At 43.0% G+C, this 16266-nt stretch overlaps 1 protein-coding gene across 1 annotated transcript in view; it reads right to left on the bottom strand.

Annotated features, from left to right (window-relative positions):
* Positions 1-163: 163 nt before the first annotated feature.
* Positions 164-16266, bottom strand: part of LOC139394954 (adenylate cyclase type 3-like) — a 30644-nt gene continuing 14541 nt past the window's right edge. The window contains exons 6-20 of the mRNA XM_071142836.1: positions 15886-16044; positions 15358-15523; positions 14854-14973; positions 14207-14349; positions 13737-13898; positions 13566-13653; positions 10422-10538; positions 9844-10112; positions 9523-9604; positions 9206-9364; positions 4648-4794; positions 4341-4454; positions 3911-4037; positions 3675-3799; positions 164-3215 (exon numbers count right to left, since the gene is read on the bottom strand). Of these exons, the coding sequence (XP_070998937.1) occupies positions 3033-3215; positions 3675-3799; positions 3911-4037; positions 4341-4454; positions 4648-4794; positions 9206-9364; positions 9523-9604; positions 9844-10112; positions 10422-10538; positions 13566-13653; positions 13737-13898; positions 14207-14349; positions 14854-14973; positions 15358-15523; positions 15886-16044 (2161 nt within the window). The 3' untranslated portion in view covers positions 164-3032. The remainder of the gene's footprint in view (positions 3216-3674; positions 3800-3910; positions 4038-4340; positions 4455-4647; positions 4795-9205; positions 9365-9522; positions 9605-9843; positions 10113-10421; positions 10539-13565; positions 13654-13736; positions 13899-14206; positions 14350-14853; positions 14974-15357; positions 15524-15885; positions 16045-16266) is intronic.

The following is a 16266-nucleotide window of genomic DNA, read 5'->3' on the forward strand; positions in this document are numbered from 1 at the left end:
TCAACATATACAACAACTTTATGCTATCCAGAGAGGAGACAACATACCTACTCAAAACACACTAAATAAAGAAAGTATTAGGGACCATGGTTTAATTTCGTTTTTTTTATCAATACACTTGAAAATGACAAATCATTTAAACGAAATACATTAATAACTTATCTTTCAACTCAAACACAGATAGTTTACAGACCATTCAAAGTGCCATTTTATTCCCAAGCCTGAGGTTCTTTAAAATACAAATCGAGAAACAGCAAAGACCTGCATTTTGGCCACATGTACAGGGAACAAAGCCATTCCTTCAACATTGGCACTTTTACATTGGTTTTAAAAAAAAGAAATCTGTCCCTGACAACTGCAATAAATTAAATTAATAAACAGTAAACTGTATGTACAACTTAGACTCATTAGTCCTTTATCCCTTCACTGTAAATAGAATCTCAGCATTAATTAAACTTAGTTATAAAAATATTAAAAGGGCCAGGAATGTTTTCATTTGTGTAAGGGGCAAGCGAGGACAGAGGGTTGTAGAAGAATAAACTATTGCACTTCCATCCAATTTCAGAGAAAAGACACTGACGGGGACACAATACGAGCAAAAGAAACTCAGCCGCACCTGCAATACTGTCCACATATCCACCTTACATACACACAAACAAACAAACATACAGTGCTGTGGAAAAGGAATTTGCCCCCTCAATTCTCTACTTTAAAAAAAAAAAAAAATGCTGAATATTATCAGATCTTCAACCAAAATCTAATATTAGATAAAGGGGACCTGAGTGAACAAATAACACAACAATTACATACCTATTTAATTGATTTCAGAAACATAGTTATGCAACACCCAATGCTCATGTGAAAAAAGTAATTTCCCCTTACACTCAATAACTGTTTGTGGCACCTTTAGCTGCAATGACTCCAATCAAACGCTTTAGTTGTTGCTCAGTCTCTCACGTTGCTGTGGAGGAATTTTGGCCCACTCTTCTATGCAGAGCTGCTTTAACTCAGCGACATTTGTGGGTTTTCAAGCATGAACTGCTCATTTCAAGTCCTGCCACAACATCTCAATTGGGATTAGGTCTGGACTTTGTCTAGGCCATTCCAAAACTTCAAATTTGTTGCTTTTTAGCCATTGATTGTGTGTTTTGGATTATTGTCTTGCTGCATGACCCAGCTGCGCTTCAGCTCACAGAAAGCCTGACATTCTCCTGTAGAATTCACTGATACAGCAAGCATTTTGCTACACCCACAATAACATCTGCTAAATATGTGTATGTGACCAATAACCTTTTATTTGATACAGATCATAATATATGGTTCCTTCTATTAAGGCAAGTCATCCAGGTCCTGAGGCAGCAAAGCATCCCCAAACCATCAGACTACCACCACCATGCTTGACTATTGGTACAAGGTTCTTACCGTGGAATGCAGTGTTTGGTTTTTCGTCAGGCATAATGGGACCCATGTCTTCCAAAAAGTTATACACTTGACTCATCTGTTCATAGAACATTCTTCCAAAGAGCCTTGATGATCTTCCAGGTGTTTTTTGGCAAACGTAAGTCTACTTTAATCCAAAAGTCAAGTCTACTTTAAAATGACTAAAAAGCAACAAAATTGAAGTTTTGGAATGGCCTAGTCAAAGTCCAGACCTAATCCCAATTGAGATGTTGTGGCAGGACATGAAAGGAGCAGTTCATGCTTGAAAACCCACAAATGTCGCTGAGTTAAAGAAGTTCTGCATGCAAGAGTGGGCCAAAATTCTTCCACAGCGACGTGAGAGACTGATCCACAACTAGAGGAAGCATTTGGTTGCAGACATTGCAGCTAAAGGTGGCACAACCAGTTATTGAGTGTAAGGGGGCAATACCTTTTTCACACAGGGGAATTGGGTGTTGCATAACGTTGTTAATACATAAATAAAATATATCTATTTTTTGTAAACTCATGTTCCCTTTATCTAATATTAGGTTTTAGTTGAAGATCTGCTAATTCAGTATCAAAAACATGTAAAAACAGAGAAAATCCTAAAGGGGGCAAATACTTTTTTCAGGGCACTGCATTTCTACCCACCGGAATACCCATGACCACAGGTGTCAGCTACTCACAAAGACCTGGTGACCACAAACTCTAAAATACCATGAATCACTCTTGCTTGTCAACGTGCATGCGCACACCTGCAATGCCTCCAAAAAAACACAAAAACATTCAACCTGTCGCCAATTTCACACCTGAGGACTCACACCTGGGTTCTGTGCCCACTGTCAGCATAGACTCAGATGCCGTAAAGAAGTGATGTATGCCAATGTAAACAAAGGGGGGGGGGGGGGGGGGGGGGGGGGGGGAGAACATAGAAGGCATGTGTTCCAAATTCATAGCTAACAGAAAAAGGGCATGTCATGTTACTTGATTCCGGATCAGAAAAAAGTGAGAAAGAATACTTTCACTGCAGGCTTATTCAGCGCACACACACACACACACACACACCTCTACCATCTTATCTCAGGTCATCGCCATCTCCAAGCAGTTTGGAGATACTGTAACAAACACAATGAAATCCATTATTTTCCAAATATAAAGTATTTTGTAAAAGGGGGAAAGTATTCAAAATGAGGCATTTAGTCCAACAGCCATGATGCATCTGGCTTGAGCGCGTCGTAAGGATGGCATTGCAGTGAGTACATGAATGTGTGTTTGTCAGACTGTGTTTCTGAATAAGAGTGTTTGTCTAAGACTGTGTGTAACTATGTGTGACTATACAGTAGTGTGATATGTGTTCATAAGTCTGTAGTGAGAATAGCTGAGCACTATTTTCAAAAGCTTTGTAGTTTGCAAAAAAAGTATTTGAACAGGCAGGGTGGGGGAGGGGGAGGCGGGACAAATCTTCTTTCTTTGCAAGATGTCCATATCCTCTGACATACTTTGCAATTCTGAAAGAGTGTTGGTATAAGCATGAATTCAGATCTCACTTATACATTACAATGTATATTTCTGATTATGCGTGTGTGTTTCTGTGAGCATTGACACGCAGGTCAGGAGTTGTCCACCACTTGGTGTGGCAGGGTGACTGAGGAGCCGTTGATGAAGGAGCCCTGTTTTTCTCTACCCTTCAGAAAGTAGGTAAGCAGCTCTCCTTTCCCCTTCACAAAGATAGGTCCCCTCCTCACAAAACGGAATCCGTACTCCTTCAAGATGTGGTAGCAATCTTCCACCACCTGGGGGCAGTAGAATCACATCAAATTGTAGGTGATGAATCCATCCAACATGTGTTTTCTACCCAGATTTGGTAATCCACTTAAAACTATTCCCTGATGTCAAACCCCAAGATCTAAATAGTAATCAAACAAAGTAGGATTATTCTTGTGTTATTATAGCCATCTGGGAAACAACAATTCCAGGCCGACTACATTGCAGTCAACCAATGATTGCATGCCACATCATCGACTGCGCAGTCAGGTATCAGATTGCTGTATGTGGTTTCGAGATCTTGCAGGCGACTGCAATGTATCAATCATTGTAGGCTATCAAGTGCTCCTGCTCAGTCCTCACCAGAAATCAGGTACATCAACGACCTTACGGGCCAATGCGCTACAGCTATAACTGATTGTTTGGTTGTCACCTCAATAGTTATCCCATCCTGCATCTCGTCGCACCCTGTTATGGAGAGGCCTTACCTGGATGTTACCCATGACCCCTGTGGACTCCATGCGACTGGCCACATTCACAGTGTTTCCCCAGATGTCATAGTGAGGCTTCCGGGCACCAATCACTCCTGCCAGAACCCCCCCTTTATTCAAACCTGAGGAGAGGAGGAAGTATGGGATACATGATATGCATGCTGTACAAAACTAGGACACACTCTCCATTCTTCTTTCACTTTAAAATATATGGCTGAAAAGTTAGCACTGACCTATGCGTAGCATAAAGTTGTTGAAGGACTGGTAGTTGATGTTCATGAGCGAGACCTTCATGGCCAGAGCAAAGTCAGCCAGATCTGCCAAATGCTGCCAGCGCTCTCTGTCAGTCAGCTCCTCTTTCTGCACAACAGAGCCCTCTACCATAACCATCTTCATCATCAAGTTTCAAGTGAATTAATTTGATCATCACCACCACTACGATCATCATCACCCATAAAATTAACATATCCTCTGTAAAAGATCAGTCCCAAAGCTCTTGATCACATTTCTGACCTGCTACCACAAACAGTATAAGATGCCCAAGACTGAGTTCATCTGGAATTCTGCTGTTTAGATATAGGAGTTCACATGATTATGTCATACACGGCTAGATTAAGCCTCTGACCCAGACCCAGTGGCTGATGACCATGGTAATGAGCTAACCTTCAGACAGGCGTAGCCGTTGCTGACGTCGGGAGTGACTCCTGACGCTGCCATGTAGGTGCTGCCAATGGTTTTGATTTTGGTGATGCAGCGGAACTGAGACTCGTCCAGGAGCTGTCAGAGGTTAAAGGTCACGGGTTGAAAGGTCAAGTCTCAAAGTATTAGGCAGCATCTTTAATTCCTATACATGCCTCAGGAATAGGGAGCAATAACATACAGTACTTCCATTGTCATAGCAAGCTAGTTTCAACATTTGCATGACTGTTACAAGTCACAAGTGGAAATGATGCATTCATGAGCTTCTTACGCTGTCAAAATCGGAGATGATTTCGTTGAGGAACCTGAGGCACTCAATCCCCCCATTGTTGATGCTCTCCTCTGTGTAGAAGTCCGAGAAGTTGGGGATGGAGGCGAACATCACCCCAATCTCATCATATGACTGGCTGTACAGCTCCTGGAAGGGGTATATATATATATATTTCAGATTAACAGATGTACAGACATAGATAAGTCAAGAGCATAACTCCAGGTGTAAACTTTGCAACAGCTGAACAAACCTTACCACTGTGATAACATGGTAACATCACCGCACACAGTGACCATGGCTGATACCTCTTTCTCAACTATACATGTATTGGTCCCACTTCACATTGACTGCCTTAAAACATATGTATTTACTAGGGCTGGCACAATTACCATATAAACGATGGTTATGGATGAAGACCGTCATGACAATTAAAGAACTGTCATATCCGTAAAAAAAGAAATATATATATATACAGTGCCTTGCGAAAGTATTCGGCCCCCTTGAACTTTGCGACCTTTTGCCACATTTCAGGCTTCAAACATAAAGATATAAAACTGTATTTTTTTTGTGACGAATCAACAACAAGTGGGACACAATCATGAAGTGGAACGACATTTATTGGATATTTCAAACTTTTTTAACAAATCAAAAACTGAAAAATTGGGCGTGCAAAATTATTCAGCCCCCTTAAGTTAATACTTTGTAGCGCCACCTTTTGCTGCGATTACAGCTGTAAGTCGCTTGGGGTATGTCTCTATCAGTTTTGCACATCGAGAGACTGACATTTTTTTCCCATTCCTCCTTGCGAAACAGCTCGAACTCAGTGAGTTTGGATGGAGAGCATTTGTGAACAGCAGTTTTCAGTTCTTTCCACAGATTCTCGATTGGATTCAGGTCTGGACTTTGACTTGGCCATTCTAACACCTGGATATGTTTATTTTTGAACCATTCCATTGTAGATTTTGCTTTATGTTTTGGATCATTGTCTTGTTGGAAGACAAATCTCCGTCCCAGTCTCAGGTCTTTTGCAGACTCCATCAGGTTTTCTTCCAGAATGGTCCTGTATTTGGCTCCACCCATCTTCCCATCAATTTTAACCATCTTCCCTGTCCCTGCTGAAGAAAAGCAGGCCCAAACCATGATGCTGCCACCACCATGTTTGACAGTGGGGATGGTGTGTTCAGCTGTGTTGCTTTTACGCCAAACATAACGTTTTGCATTGTTGCCAAAAAGTTCAATTTTGGTTTCATCTGACCAGAGCACCTTCTTCCACATGTTTGGTGTGTCTCCCAGGTGGCTTGTGGCAAACTTTAAACAACACTTTTTATGGATATCTTTAAGAAATGGCTTTCTTCTTGCCACTCTTCCATAAAGGCCAGATTTGTGCAATATACGACTGATTGTTGTCCTATGGACAGAGTCTCCCACCTCAGCTGTAGATCTCTGCAGTTCATCCAGAGTGATCATGGGCCTCTTGGCTGCATCTCTGATCAGTCTTCTCCTTGTATGAGCTGAAAGTTTAGAGGGACGGCCAGGTCTTGGTAGATTTGCAGTGGTCTGATACTCCTTCCATTTCAATATTATCGCTTGCACAGTGCTCCTTGGGATGTTTAAAGCTTGGGAAATCTTTTTGTATCCAAATCCGGCTTTAAACTTCTTCACAACAGTATCTCGGACCTGCCTGGTGTGTTCCTTGTTCTTCATGATGCTCTCTGCGCTTTTAACAGACCCCTGAGACTATCACAGTGCAGGTGCATTTATACGGAGACTTGATTACACACAGGTGGATTGTATTTATCATCATTAGTCATTTAGGTCAACATTGGATCATTCAGAGATCCTCACTGAACTTCTGGAGAGAGTTTGCTGCACTGAAAGTAAAGGGGCTGAATAATTTTGCACGCCCAATTTTTCAGTTTTTGATTTGTTAAAAAAGTTTGAAATATCCAATAAATGTCGTTCCACTTCATGATTGTGTCCCACTTGTTGTTGATTCTTCACAAAAATATACAGTTTTATATCTTTATGTTTGAAGCCTGAAATGTGGCAAAAGGTCGCAAAGTTCAAGGGGGCCGAATACTTTCGCAAGGCACTGTATATATATACATATATACATACATACATACATACATATATATATACATATATACATACATACATACACACATATATATACACATATATATATATATACATATATATACACACTACCATTCAAAGTTTGGGTCACTTAGAAATGTCCTTGTTTTTGAAAGAAAAGCAATCTTTTTGTCCACTAAAATAACATCAAATTGATCAGAAATCAGTGTAGACATTATTAATGTTGTAAATGACTATTGTAGCTGGAAACGGCATTTTTTTCTATCATCTACATAGGCGTACAGAGGCCCATTATCAGCAACCATCACTCCTGTGTTCCAATGGCATGTTGTGTTAGCTAATCCAAGTTTATAATTTTAAAAGGTTAATTTATCATTAGAAAACCCTTTTGCAATTATGTTAGCACAGCTGCAAACTGTTGTCCTGATTAAAGAAGCAATAAAACTGGCCTTCGTTAGAGTAGTTGAGTATCTGAAGCATCAGCATTTGTGGGTTTGATTACAGGCTCAAAATGGCCAGAAACAAATAACTTTATTCTGAAACTCATCAGTCTATTCTTGTTCTGAGAAATTAAGGCTATTCCATGCGAGAAATTGCAAAAAAACTGAAGATCTCGTACAACGCTGTGTACTACTTCCTTCACAGAACAGCATAAACGGCCTCTAACCGAAAGAGTGGGAGGCCCCGGTGCAAAACTGAGCAAGAGGACAAGTACATCAGTGTCTAGTTTGAGAAACAGACGCCTCACAAGTCCTCAACTGGCAGCTTCATTAAATAGTGCCCGCAAAACACCAGTCTCAGCGTCAACAGTGAAGAGGCGACTCCGGGATGCTGGCCTTCTAGGCAAAGTTGCAAAAAAAAAGCCATATCTCAGACTTGCCAATAAAAAAGAAAAGATTAAGATGGGCAGAAGAACACATACACTGGACAGAGGAACTCTAGAAGGCCAGCATCCTGGAGTCACCTCTTTACTGTTGACGTTGAGACTGGTGTTTTGCGGGTACTATTTAATGAAGCTGCCAGTTGAGGACTTCTGAGGCATTGGTTTCTCAAACTAGCCAAAATAAATGTAACAGACACATCTCAACATCAACTGTTCAGAGGAGACTGTGTGAATCAGGCCTCCATGGTCCAATTGCTGCAAAGAAACTATTACTAAAAGACAACAATAATAAAAAGAGATTTGCTTGGGCCAAGAAACACGAGAAATTGACATTTAGACCGGTGCAAATCTGTCCTTTGGTCTGAGGACTTCAAATTAGATTTTTGACTCCAGCCGCCGTGTCTTTGTGAGATGCCGAGTAGGTGAACGGATGATCTGCTCATGTGTGGTTCCCACCTTGAGGCATGGAAGAGGAGGTGTGGGGGTGCTTTTCTGGTGACACTGTCAGTGATTTATTTAGAATTCAAGGCACACTTAACCAGCATGGCTACCCCAGAATTCTGCAGCGGTACGTCATCCCATCTGGGTTGCGCTTAGTGGTACTATCACTTGTTTTTCAACAGGACAATGACCCAACACACCTCCAGGCTGTGTAAGGGCTATTTGATGAGCCTGGAGGTGTGTTGAGTCATTGTCCTGTTGAAAAACAAGTGATAGAAGCATTGGAGTCAACTTGGGCCAGCATCTGTGGAACACTTTCGACACCTTGTAGAATCCAGGCTGTTCTGAGGCAAAAAGGGGGTGCAACTCAATATTAGGAAGGGGTTCCTAATGTTTTGTACACTCAGTGTAGACTCGTGTTTTGTACATGTATTCTAATTGTTTTGCTATTAGAACGGGTAGAACAGTGAACATGTCTATTTGGCTGACTAATAACTTTCATCCAAAATTCCGTTAAAAAGCCCTCGTATTTACATTGTAGCTACATGGTAGCTACGGTCAGGGCTATAAAGTGTGACAATTTTGGTCGCATATACTCCTAAATGCATTTAAAGGTTACCATATTAGTTTCAAGGGCACAACATGTGCTTCAGAAGTAGCTAGCATACTTCAAGGCCCAACATACAGTAGGCTATATTTCAATCGATTAAAAAATATATTTTCAGTGCCACCAATGAAAATTTTCAATTTTGAGCCCTGGGTTTTTCAAAATGTTTGCATATTCTTTATACTGAATGTTATCAGATCTTCAACCAAAACCTAATATTAGATTAAGGAAACCTGAGTTTACAAATAACAAAACAAATTGGATACGTCCCCAAACCATCACACTACCACCACCATGCTTGACCGTTGGTATGAGGTTCTTACTGTAGAATGCAGTGCTTGGTTTTTGCCAGACATAATAAGACCCATGTCGTCCAAAAAGTTGACTAAAGTTTGCCGAAACATACCTGGAAGATCATCAAGACTCTTGGAAGAATGTTCTATGGACAGATGACTGAAAAGTATAACTTTTTGGATGACATGAAGGGGGAACCAGGTACTGTATGTACAGTAGTGAAGTTGTCTCACCTCATCCCTTTTCTTGGAGCCCAGGAAGTGGCGTGCTACGTGCTCTGGCAGCATGTTAGTGACCAGCGCCTCGTTCCAGCGCCTCATCTCATACACCTTCTCCTTCTGCTCATGGACCTCAATCTTCCACAAGAACAGAGTACGTGCTAGCTTCTCCACCTAAAGTCAGGGACATGGTGGCAGGAGACAGGAAAGAGGTTCAAATAGAGATGGAGAGGTCAACAAGAAAGGAGGAGAAGCAGAACATGTGGAGAATAGAGAAGGTGGTGACGACTTGGAAGGTATATAACTAGTCGACTTCTGCCGTGGTAGCTTACATGTCGAGAAAAGTAGTAGAAGCTGATCATCATGATGAAGATCATGATAGTCATGGCATATTTGGAGGGAACCAGGTAAGACCTAAAAAACAGAGCACAGAGATCATCAGAAATCACAAGCATGCTCACATTGTTTACAGAACAACAATAATCACACTAAACATGACACTCAAGAGTTGCAGTCAATTTCATTTAAATTCAGTCAACTGAAATTCCAATTCCAGTTTTACTAATTGAAACGAAATGATGACCGCACATCCATAAACTGATGACCACCCCCCACACCTGTTCTACAGCCTATAACACCACAACCACATCCACCTGTAGTCCTGGAAGCGGGCCATATCGTAGCGGTCAAATATGTCCCTCCAGCTGTAGATGTTGACGATGCCCGTCGCTATGGTGATGAGGAGCATGAGTGTGACCTTGACCATGTGGCTGACCTGTACCAGCATGGTGGTCGCCATGAGTGCCAGCACGGCGATGTAGCTGTAGTACTTAGGGTTGTCCAGACAGCCCTCTGCCCCGGATTGGACAACAGAGGAAGGAGGAGCCATTGTGGCGTTTCCAGAGGGACGGGGACAGCTCAGCTACACGGCGTGGATAGAGAGGGGATAGAGGCCAAATGTCAAAGCAAGATCGATTTCTAGTGCTTCCTCCAAGCTTACATGGACCCCTTGGTTTCACTCCCATCTTGTTGCTTTATTATGAATGTAAAACATTTAACTGCAACGCGTGCTGTTGCATATGGACGGTATGCGTGCAAGTCAATACCAAAAATAGAACCTTAAGTCAAACCCAGCTTTATGAGAAGGCTTGTGTGTTGGCATGCTACTGCATCATTCCAACACCAGAAAGCCAGTGTTGTGATTTCTTCTACTGGACTAGCGATTTCTCACCATGTCCACAATGTCGGCCATGGTGAGGATGAAGATTGCTGCCATGGCCCATGTGTTCCGTGCCCAGCGGGTGTGGTCGATCCATGTGGAGAAAGACACCAGCCTCTTAGGGAAAACCTAGGTGGGAAAATAACATGTTGGCCATCAACAGTAATATCATTAACCAGTCACGTGAACTTACCAGTAATATCTATCCATCTATCATCGTTGTATTGATGTGGTTCTGAGTAATGTTTTACAACACTCTTACACCCTTGGTATGTGTGGGGCAATGGTGGAACATTAAAAACGTTTTAAACTATGATTGATGGTGACGGTCGTCTTTGCTCGCTATAACCAACAAAGTAATGCAATTGTAATCGTCATCGTAATCATGTTCAGTTTTCAAACGCATCGTCAGACGGAAACCATAGTAGCGGTCAGGGTATTTCTCCTAGTGAGTTTGTACAGATGAAGGATATTCATTTGCACCAGTTTGCTACAGCAGGAAAATAATCCTGCAGCAACAGGAAGTGTGAATTATGTGGATTATGATTACTGGACATTTTTGTAGGGGCTGATACATTTCTCATAAGGGAAATTCAAGTCTGAAATGTCAAAGTGGTAAACTCCAGAAGCCTTTCTAAACCTCAAACACACTACAAGTTGTACATTTCCTGCATGGCAGGAAAGTTGTCCTGCAACAGTAGGCCGTCATTGTAAATAAGAATTTGTTCTTAACTGACTAGTTAAATAAATAAAAAACTTGAGTGTTCAAATTAAGATCCTACGTCTGTACTATAGTGACTCATGTTAGTGGCAGAACAGTATACGACTACCCAGTGCTGTATCTGTCAACGGTCATTTCAGATGAGCTGGGACAAACTGAGGACGAGACATATTGGTTTTCCTCATTGAACCGTCAATCATGCCATTAGGAGTCATGCATCAGTCCAACCAGAGGGCTTCTCTATGAACATCTCTATATGATGAGGAGGGATTGATTTTCCATAGATAAAGAATAGTCACTGGATTGGAACTACCGTCACGCGAGGGGACTCAGATCTCCAATGGTTAAATCTGATCTCATTGGGTACAGTACATACTCTACGGCAGCTGAACAATAATCTGGCCCATACAGCCTCAAGTAAAAGCATTTCTTATGTAGCACTAAAAGCTCTTGCTTATACGCTCTGGGGTAAAGTGTGTGAGTGTGTGTGGTTTCTGGTGTTTGTGTGGTTGACATTGTACTGGGACAGGCTCAGACATGTTGACATGGACATGCATTTCACCCTTGATATAATAGTTGTTAATCTGTTTGTTTATGTGTGTACGGTGCATTTGGGAAGTATTCAGACCCCTTCCCTTTTTACACATTGTTACCTTACAGCCTTATTCTAAAATTGATAAAATTATATTTTTTTCCTCATCAATCTACTCCAAACCCTCTCCTAGGCCAGACGATGCTGGGCCAATTGTGAGTCGCCCTATGGGACTCTCGATCATGGCCGGTTGTGATACAGCCCGGGATCGAACACCTCTAGCATTGAGATGCAGTGCTTTAGACCGCTGCGTCACTCAGGAGCTAATTTACATAAATATTCAGACCTTTTGCTATGAGATACAAAATTGAGCTCAGGTGCATCCTGTTTCCATTGATCATCCTTGATATGTTTCTACAACTTGATTGAATTCCACCTGTGGTAAATTCAATTGATTGGACATGATTTTGAAAGGCAAACACCTGTCTATATAAGGTCGACAGTGCATGTTGGAACAAAAAGCAAGCCATGAGGTTTGCAGGATACAGGAAACAGGATTGTATCGAGGCACAGATCTGGGGAAGGGTACCAAAAAATAACTACAGCATTGAAGGTCCCCAAGAACACAGTGGCCTCCATCATTCTTAAATGGAAGAAATTTGGAACCACCATGACTCTTTCTTGAGCTGACCTCCCGGCCAAACTGAGCAATCGGGGGAGAAGGGCCTTGGTCAGGGAGATGACCAAGAACCCGATTGTCACTCTGACAGAGCTCCAGAGTTCTTCCAGAAGAACAATTATCTCTGCAGCACTCCACCAATCAGTAAAAAGGCACGACAGCCCGCTTGTAGTTTCCTAAAAGGTAACTAAAAGACTCAGATCATGAGAAACAAGATTCTCTGGTCTGATGAAACCAAAATTGAACTCTTTGGCCTTAATGCCAAGCGTCACATCTGGAGGAAACCTGGCACCATCCCTACGGTGAAGCATGGTGGTGGCAGCATCATGCTGTGGGGATGTTTTTCAATGGCAGGGACTGGGAGACTAGTCAGGATCGAGGGAAAGATAGAGAGAGATCCTTGATGAAAACCTGCTCCAGAGTGTTCACAACATTAGACTGGGGGTAAAAGTTCCCCTCCCAACAGGACAAGGACCCTAAGCACACAGCCAAGACAATGCAGGAGTGGCTTCGGGACAAGTCTCTGAACCTGTTTTTGCTTTGTCATTATGGGGTGTCGTGTGTATTTAATATATTTTAGAATAAGGCTGTAACGTAACAAAATGTGGAAAAAGCCTGAATACTTTCCGAATGCACTGTATGCGTGTGTGTGTGACTGTGTGTCTGCATTGCACACGGTGCACAGATAGAGTGCACCGTGCACCAGGTTCAAAACCCTTGTGGGCAGTGTGGGGATGGGGGAGGAGTGTTGCTGTTAGGGTGATAGGAGCAGTCAATAGTGGTAGCTACATAACTGTCTGTAGAAGTCAATAAATTTGACTTTCCATGACCTGGCTCATGAGGTTAGATCAAAAGTGCTGATGTGTGACAAAAGAACGAATGTATGGGTTGCTGATTATACACATTCTTTACCACATTCAGCTTACGTAACATTGGGAGTGTCTGTACACATCAAATGCACAGCATCATGAGATGCTTAGCACATTTAAAAAGTGATTTAACTACGGTATGCTGATCCACTATCACAACTACGTTATTTTCTTACTCAAGAGTATACCACAACAAATATCTTCATATCTACAGATTTCTTATGTTGTGGCAAATGTTCTATGATAAATTCGGATTTGGCTGTGGGTTAACTGTTGCTCGCTCTGAAAGGCTAGCTGCTCTCTGGTTGGATGTCGAGCAAAGTGTGATAGTGGAGCTGGGGGAAGGGGCACTCACTCGAGGGAAGATGGCCGCCAGAGAGCAGACAGTTAGGACGAGCAGCAGGACCTCTCCCACAGCTAGGGTCACGTAGTTTGCTATCATCCTGTCAACCGCAAGAACACACAGAACATAAGGAATGGAAGAGAGAGAGAGAGAGAGAGAGAACGAGAGATTAGGTGAACTCACAGAGGGTCTATGAGGACCTCCATGGCTGCAGTGAACAGGAGCACTACACAGGAGCAGCTGAAGGCAGCTCCGCTCTGCTTCTCCTTTTCTACGGAGTACCGGGTCTCCAACTCAGGGTCCACAAAGCGCAGGGACAGACGGTTGGTGCGTTTCCCCTTCAGACTGACCGGGTAGAGAGGGAGGGTTCACACAGTCTGTCTGCTCACATAACAGAGGATTCATATCTGGCTGCACAAGGCTCACTCACACACCCTCTGCTATCCTCACTCACACACATTCATAGATATACAAAGGCTGGCAAAATTAAGGGAATTTTAAATAAATGCCTGTTTGGGGGATTCCCGAAATCAGGGGGGAATAAGCATGAAATCCAGAATCCTCCAACCAGGATTTCAGGAAAACCAGGGAATTTATTTAAAGTTCCTGGAATTTTGCAACCCCACACACACCCTCCCTCTCGGTCTGCTCACGCTTGTACGGTCTCTCTCTCCAGCAGTGCCTCATTGAGCAGTTTGTTGAGCTCCTGTTCGTTCTCTTGGGCATCAATCACCCTCTCGGCCAGGTCCCGCAGTCTTAGCCTCCGCCGAGGGTTGGGGAACGAAGGGTTCACCACCTGGGGTCACAAGAAGGTGGCATTCCTGGTCTGTCATTACACCACTCACTGGATGCACCCCGATTCTCCACACTTCTTCTAAAAAGTGCACGTGCACACTCCCTCTCATGGATTGAACAATGGTCGAAGCTCTCTCCAGCCAATACTTACACCAATTCAATGCTTTTAGATCCATGATGGGGAGTGTGCAAGTGCACACTTAATGAGAAGGGTGGAGAATCTGGGTGGAGCCACTCTTCATTCTGGTTTGAAGTAGAGAAGGTAGCACACTTTGGAGCAACTCCTGTCTTGGAGACAGCCAAAGCATTTGGAGGTTTTTGTACTAGCCCAGCGCTATAACACCCCTGAATAAACAAATCGAGGTCTAAATATAAGACAATGATTAGTTAATCATTTGAATAGGTGTACTAATCCTGGAACAAAAGGCCTGCGCACACACTGCACTTGTAGCACATTGAGTTGCAATCCTGTGTGTTAGGGGTTACCGTAAAGGTCATACGTTACCCGTGTGTCCAGCTCCTCTGGGTCGTCTGGTGTGGTGCAGGCTGTGTGGACACTCCCATTACACTCAGTGGTGTTGATCAACAATGGAGAGTTCCCATTGGACGACATCACAGACAACTTCTGATAGGAAACGAAGAGACAGGAAGGAGGAGAGAGAGAGGGAGAGAAGAGAGAGAATGTGAGGTGTGTTACAGTGACTGTGGTGTGTTGACAGGAGGAATCTGGAGAAAAACATATATTGACATTTTGTTACGCTTTCTTTTACAGCCTGTTGTAAACTGTTACTTACCTGGTATTTTCATGGTATTAACTAGGAAACTACGCTTGGTAATTACCTCAAAGAATTCAACAAAATTGGAGACTGGTATCAAAGTTAAAGACAAAAGTTATTTCTTAGTAAGTACTACCTGGTTGTAAAATAAAGTTTTACCAAGGTTTTATCTCAGTAGGACGAACCTGTAAGAATAAAGGTTGAATAAAACTAGGTGCTGAGGCAATACTCACCACCCCGTTGATGCCGTTCTTTCCCAGGGGGCCCTTGGGCACCACCACCAGGTAGGAGTCGATGCCCCTCTCCTTCAGGTATTCACAGCGGTCGCCCCCGTTCCCCGGCTCCATATCAAACTCCCCGTGCAGACACTCCATGGTGGCCTGGGAGATGTGCACACGCCTGCCGCAAAGGTCAGGGGTTATAGGCTAGAGGTCAGAGAGCCTGGTCTATCAATGGCAGAACGGGTGGGGGCTGACCCTATGCCCTCCCTATTGCAAACTTTGAATAATTCCTGCTGTCACCCACTTAATTGATATTCAGTACATCAACATTTCCTTACCGACTTCATAATTCATGACTTATTGCTAGCAATAGGTATAGAGTGTTTGTATTGGGCACAAACACATTTGACAAATATGAGTGCATGAGGCAGGTCAATCTTGCCTGCGCATCATCTAAAGTTATAGTAAATATCTGTAAATAGAGTTAGGGAAATGTAATAACAGATAATAATAGAGGGGTTTAAACCAGTTCCTTCTTACCCTGGTATTCCTCCCGCCTCCATCTTATTGGCCACGGTGACGTCAGTGGACCAGACGTCATACTGCCACCGCTTCTGTCCCAGGACGCCCCCCAGGACAGTGCCAGTGTGTACCCCCACACGCATGTCCACATCTGTCCCGGTCTTCTCACGAACATACCTACAGGACAACACAGTCACCGTGACACAGAGCCAAGAAGAACCACCCTAGCCAGTCTTTCCCCTACCATTCGTTTTGCCTCCAGCACATCACATTATTCCTACTCTATGTGCAAATCTCAAATGACACCCTATTCACCACAAGTACAGAATGACCTCTGAGATGTGAACACGTCGGAAACGGAGGTAATTCGGAAAACTGAAAGGTTTGGACTTAAAAGCT

The sequence above is a fragment of the Oncorhynchus clarkii genome, chromosome 3, assembly GCF_045791955.1.
Source record: "Oncorhynchus clarkii lewisi isolate Uvic-CL-2024 chromosome 3, UVic_Ocla_1.0, whole genome shotgun sequence".
NCBI classification, from domain to species: Eukaryota; Metazoa; Chordata; class Actinopteri; order Salmoniformes; family Salmonidae; genus Oncorhynchus; species Oncorhynchus clarkii.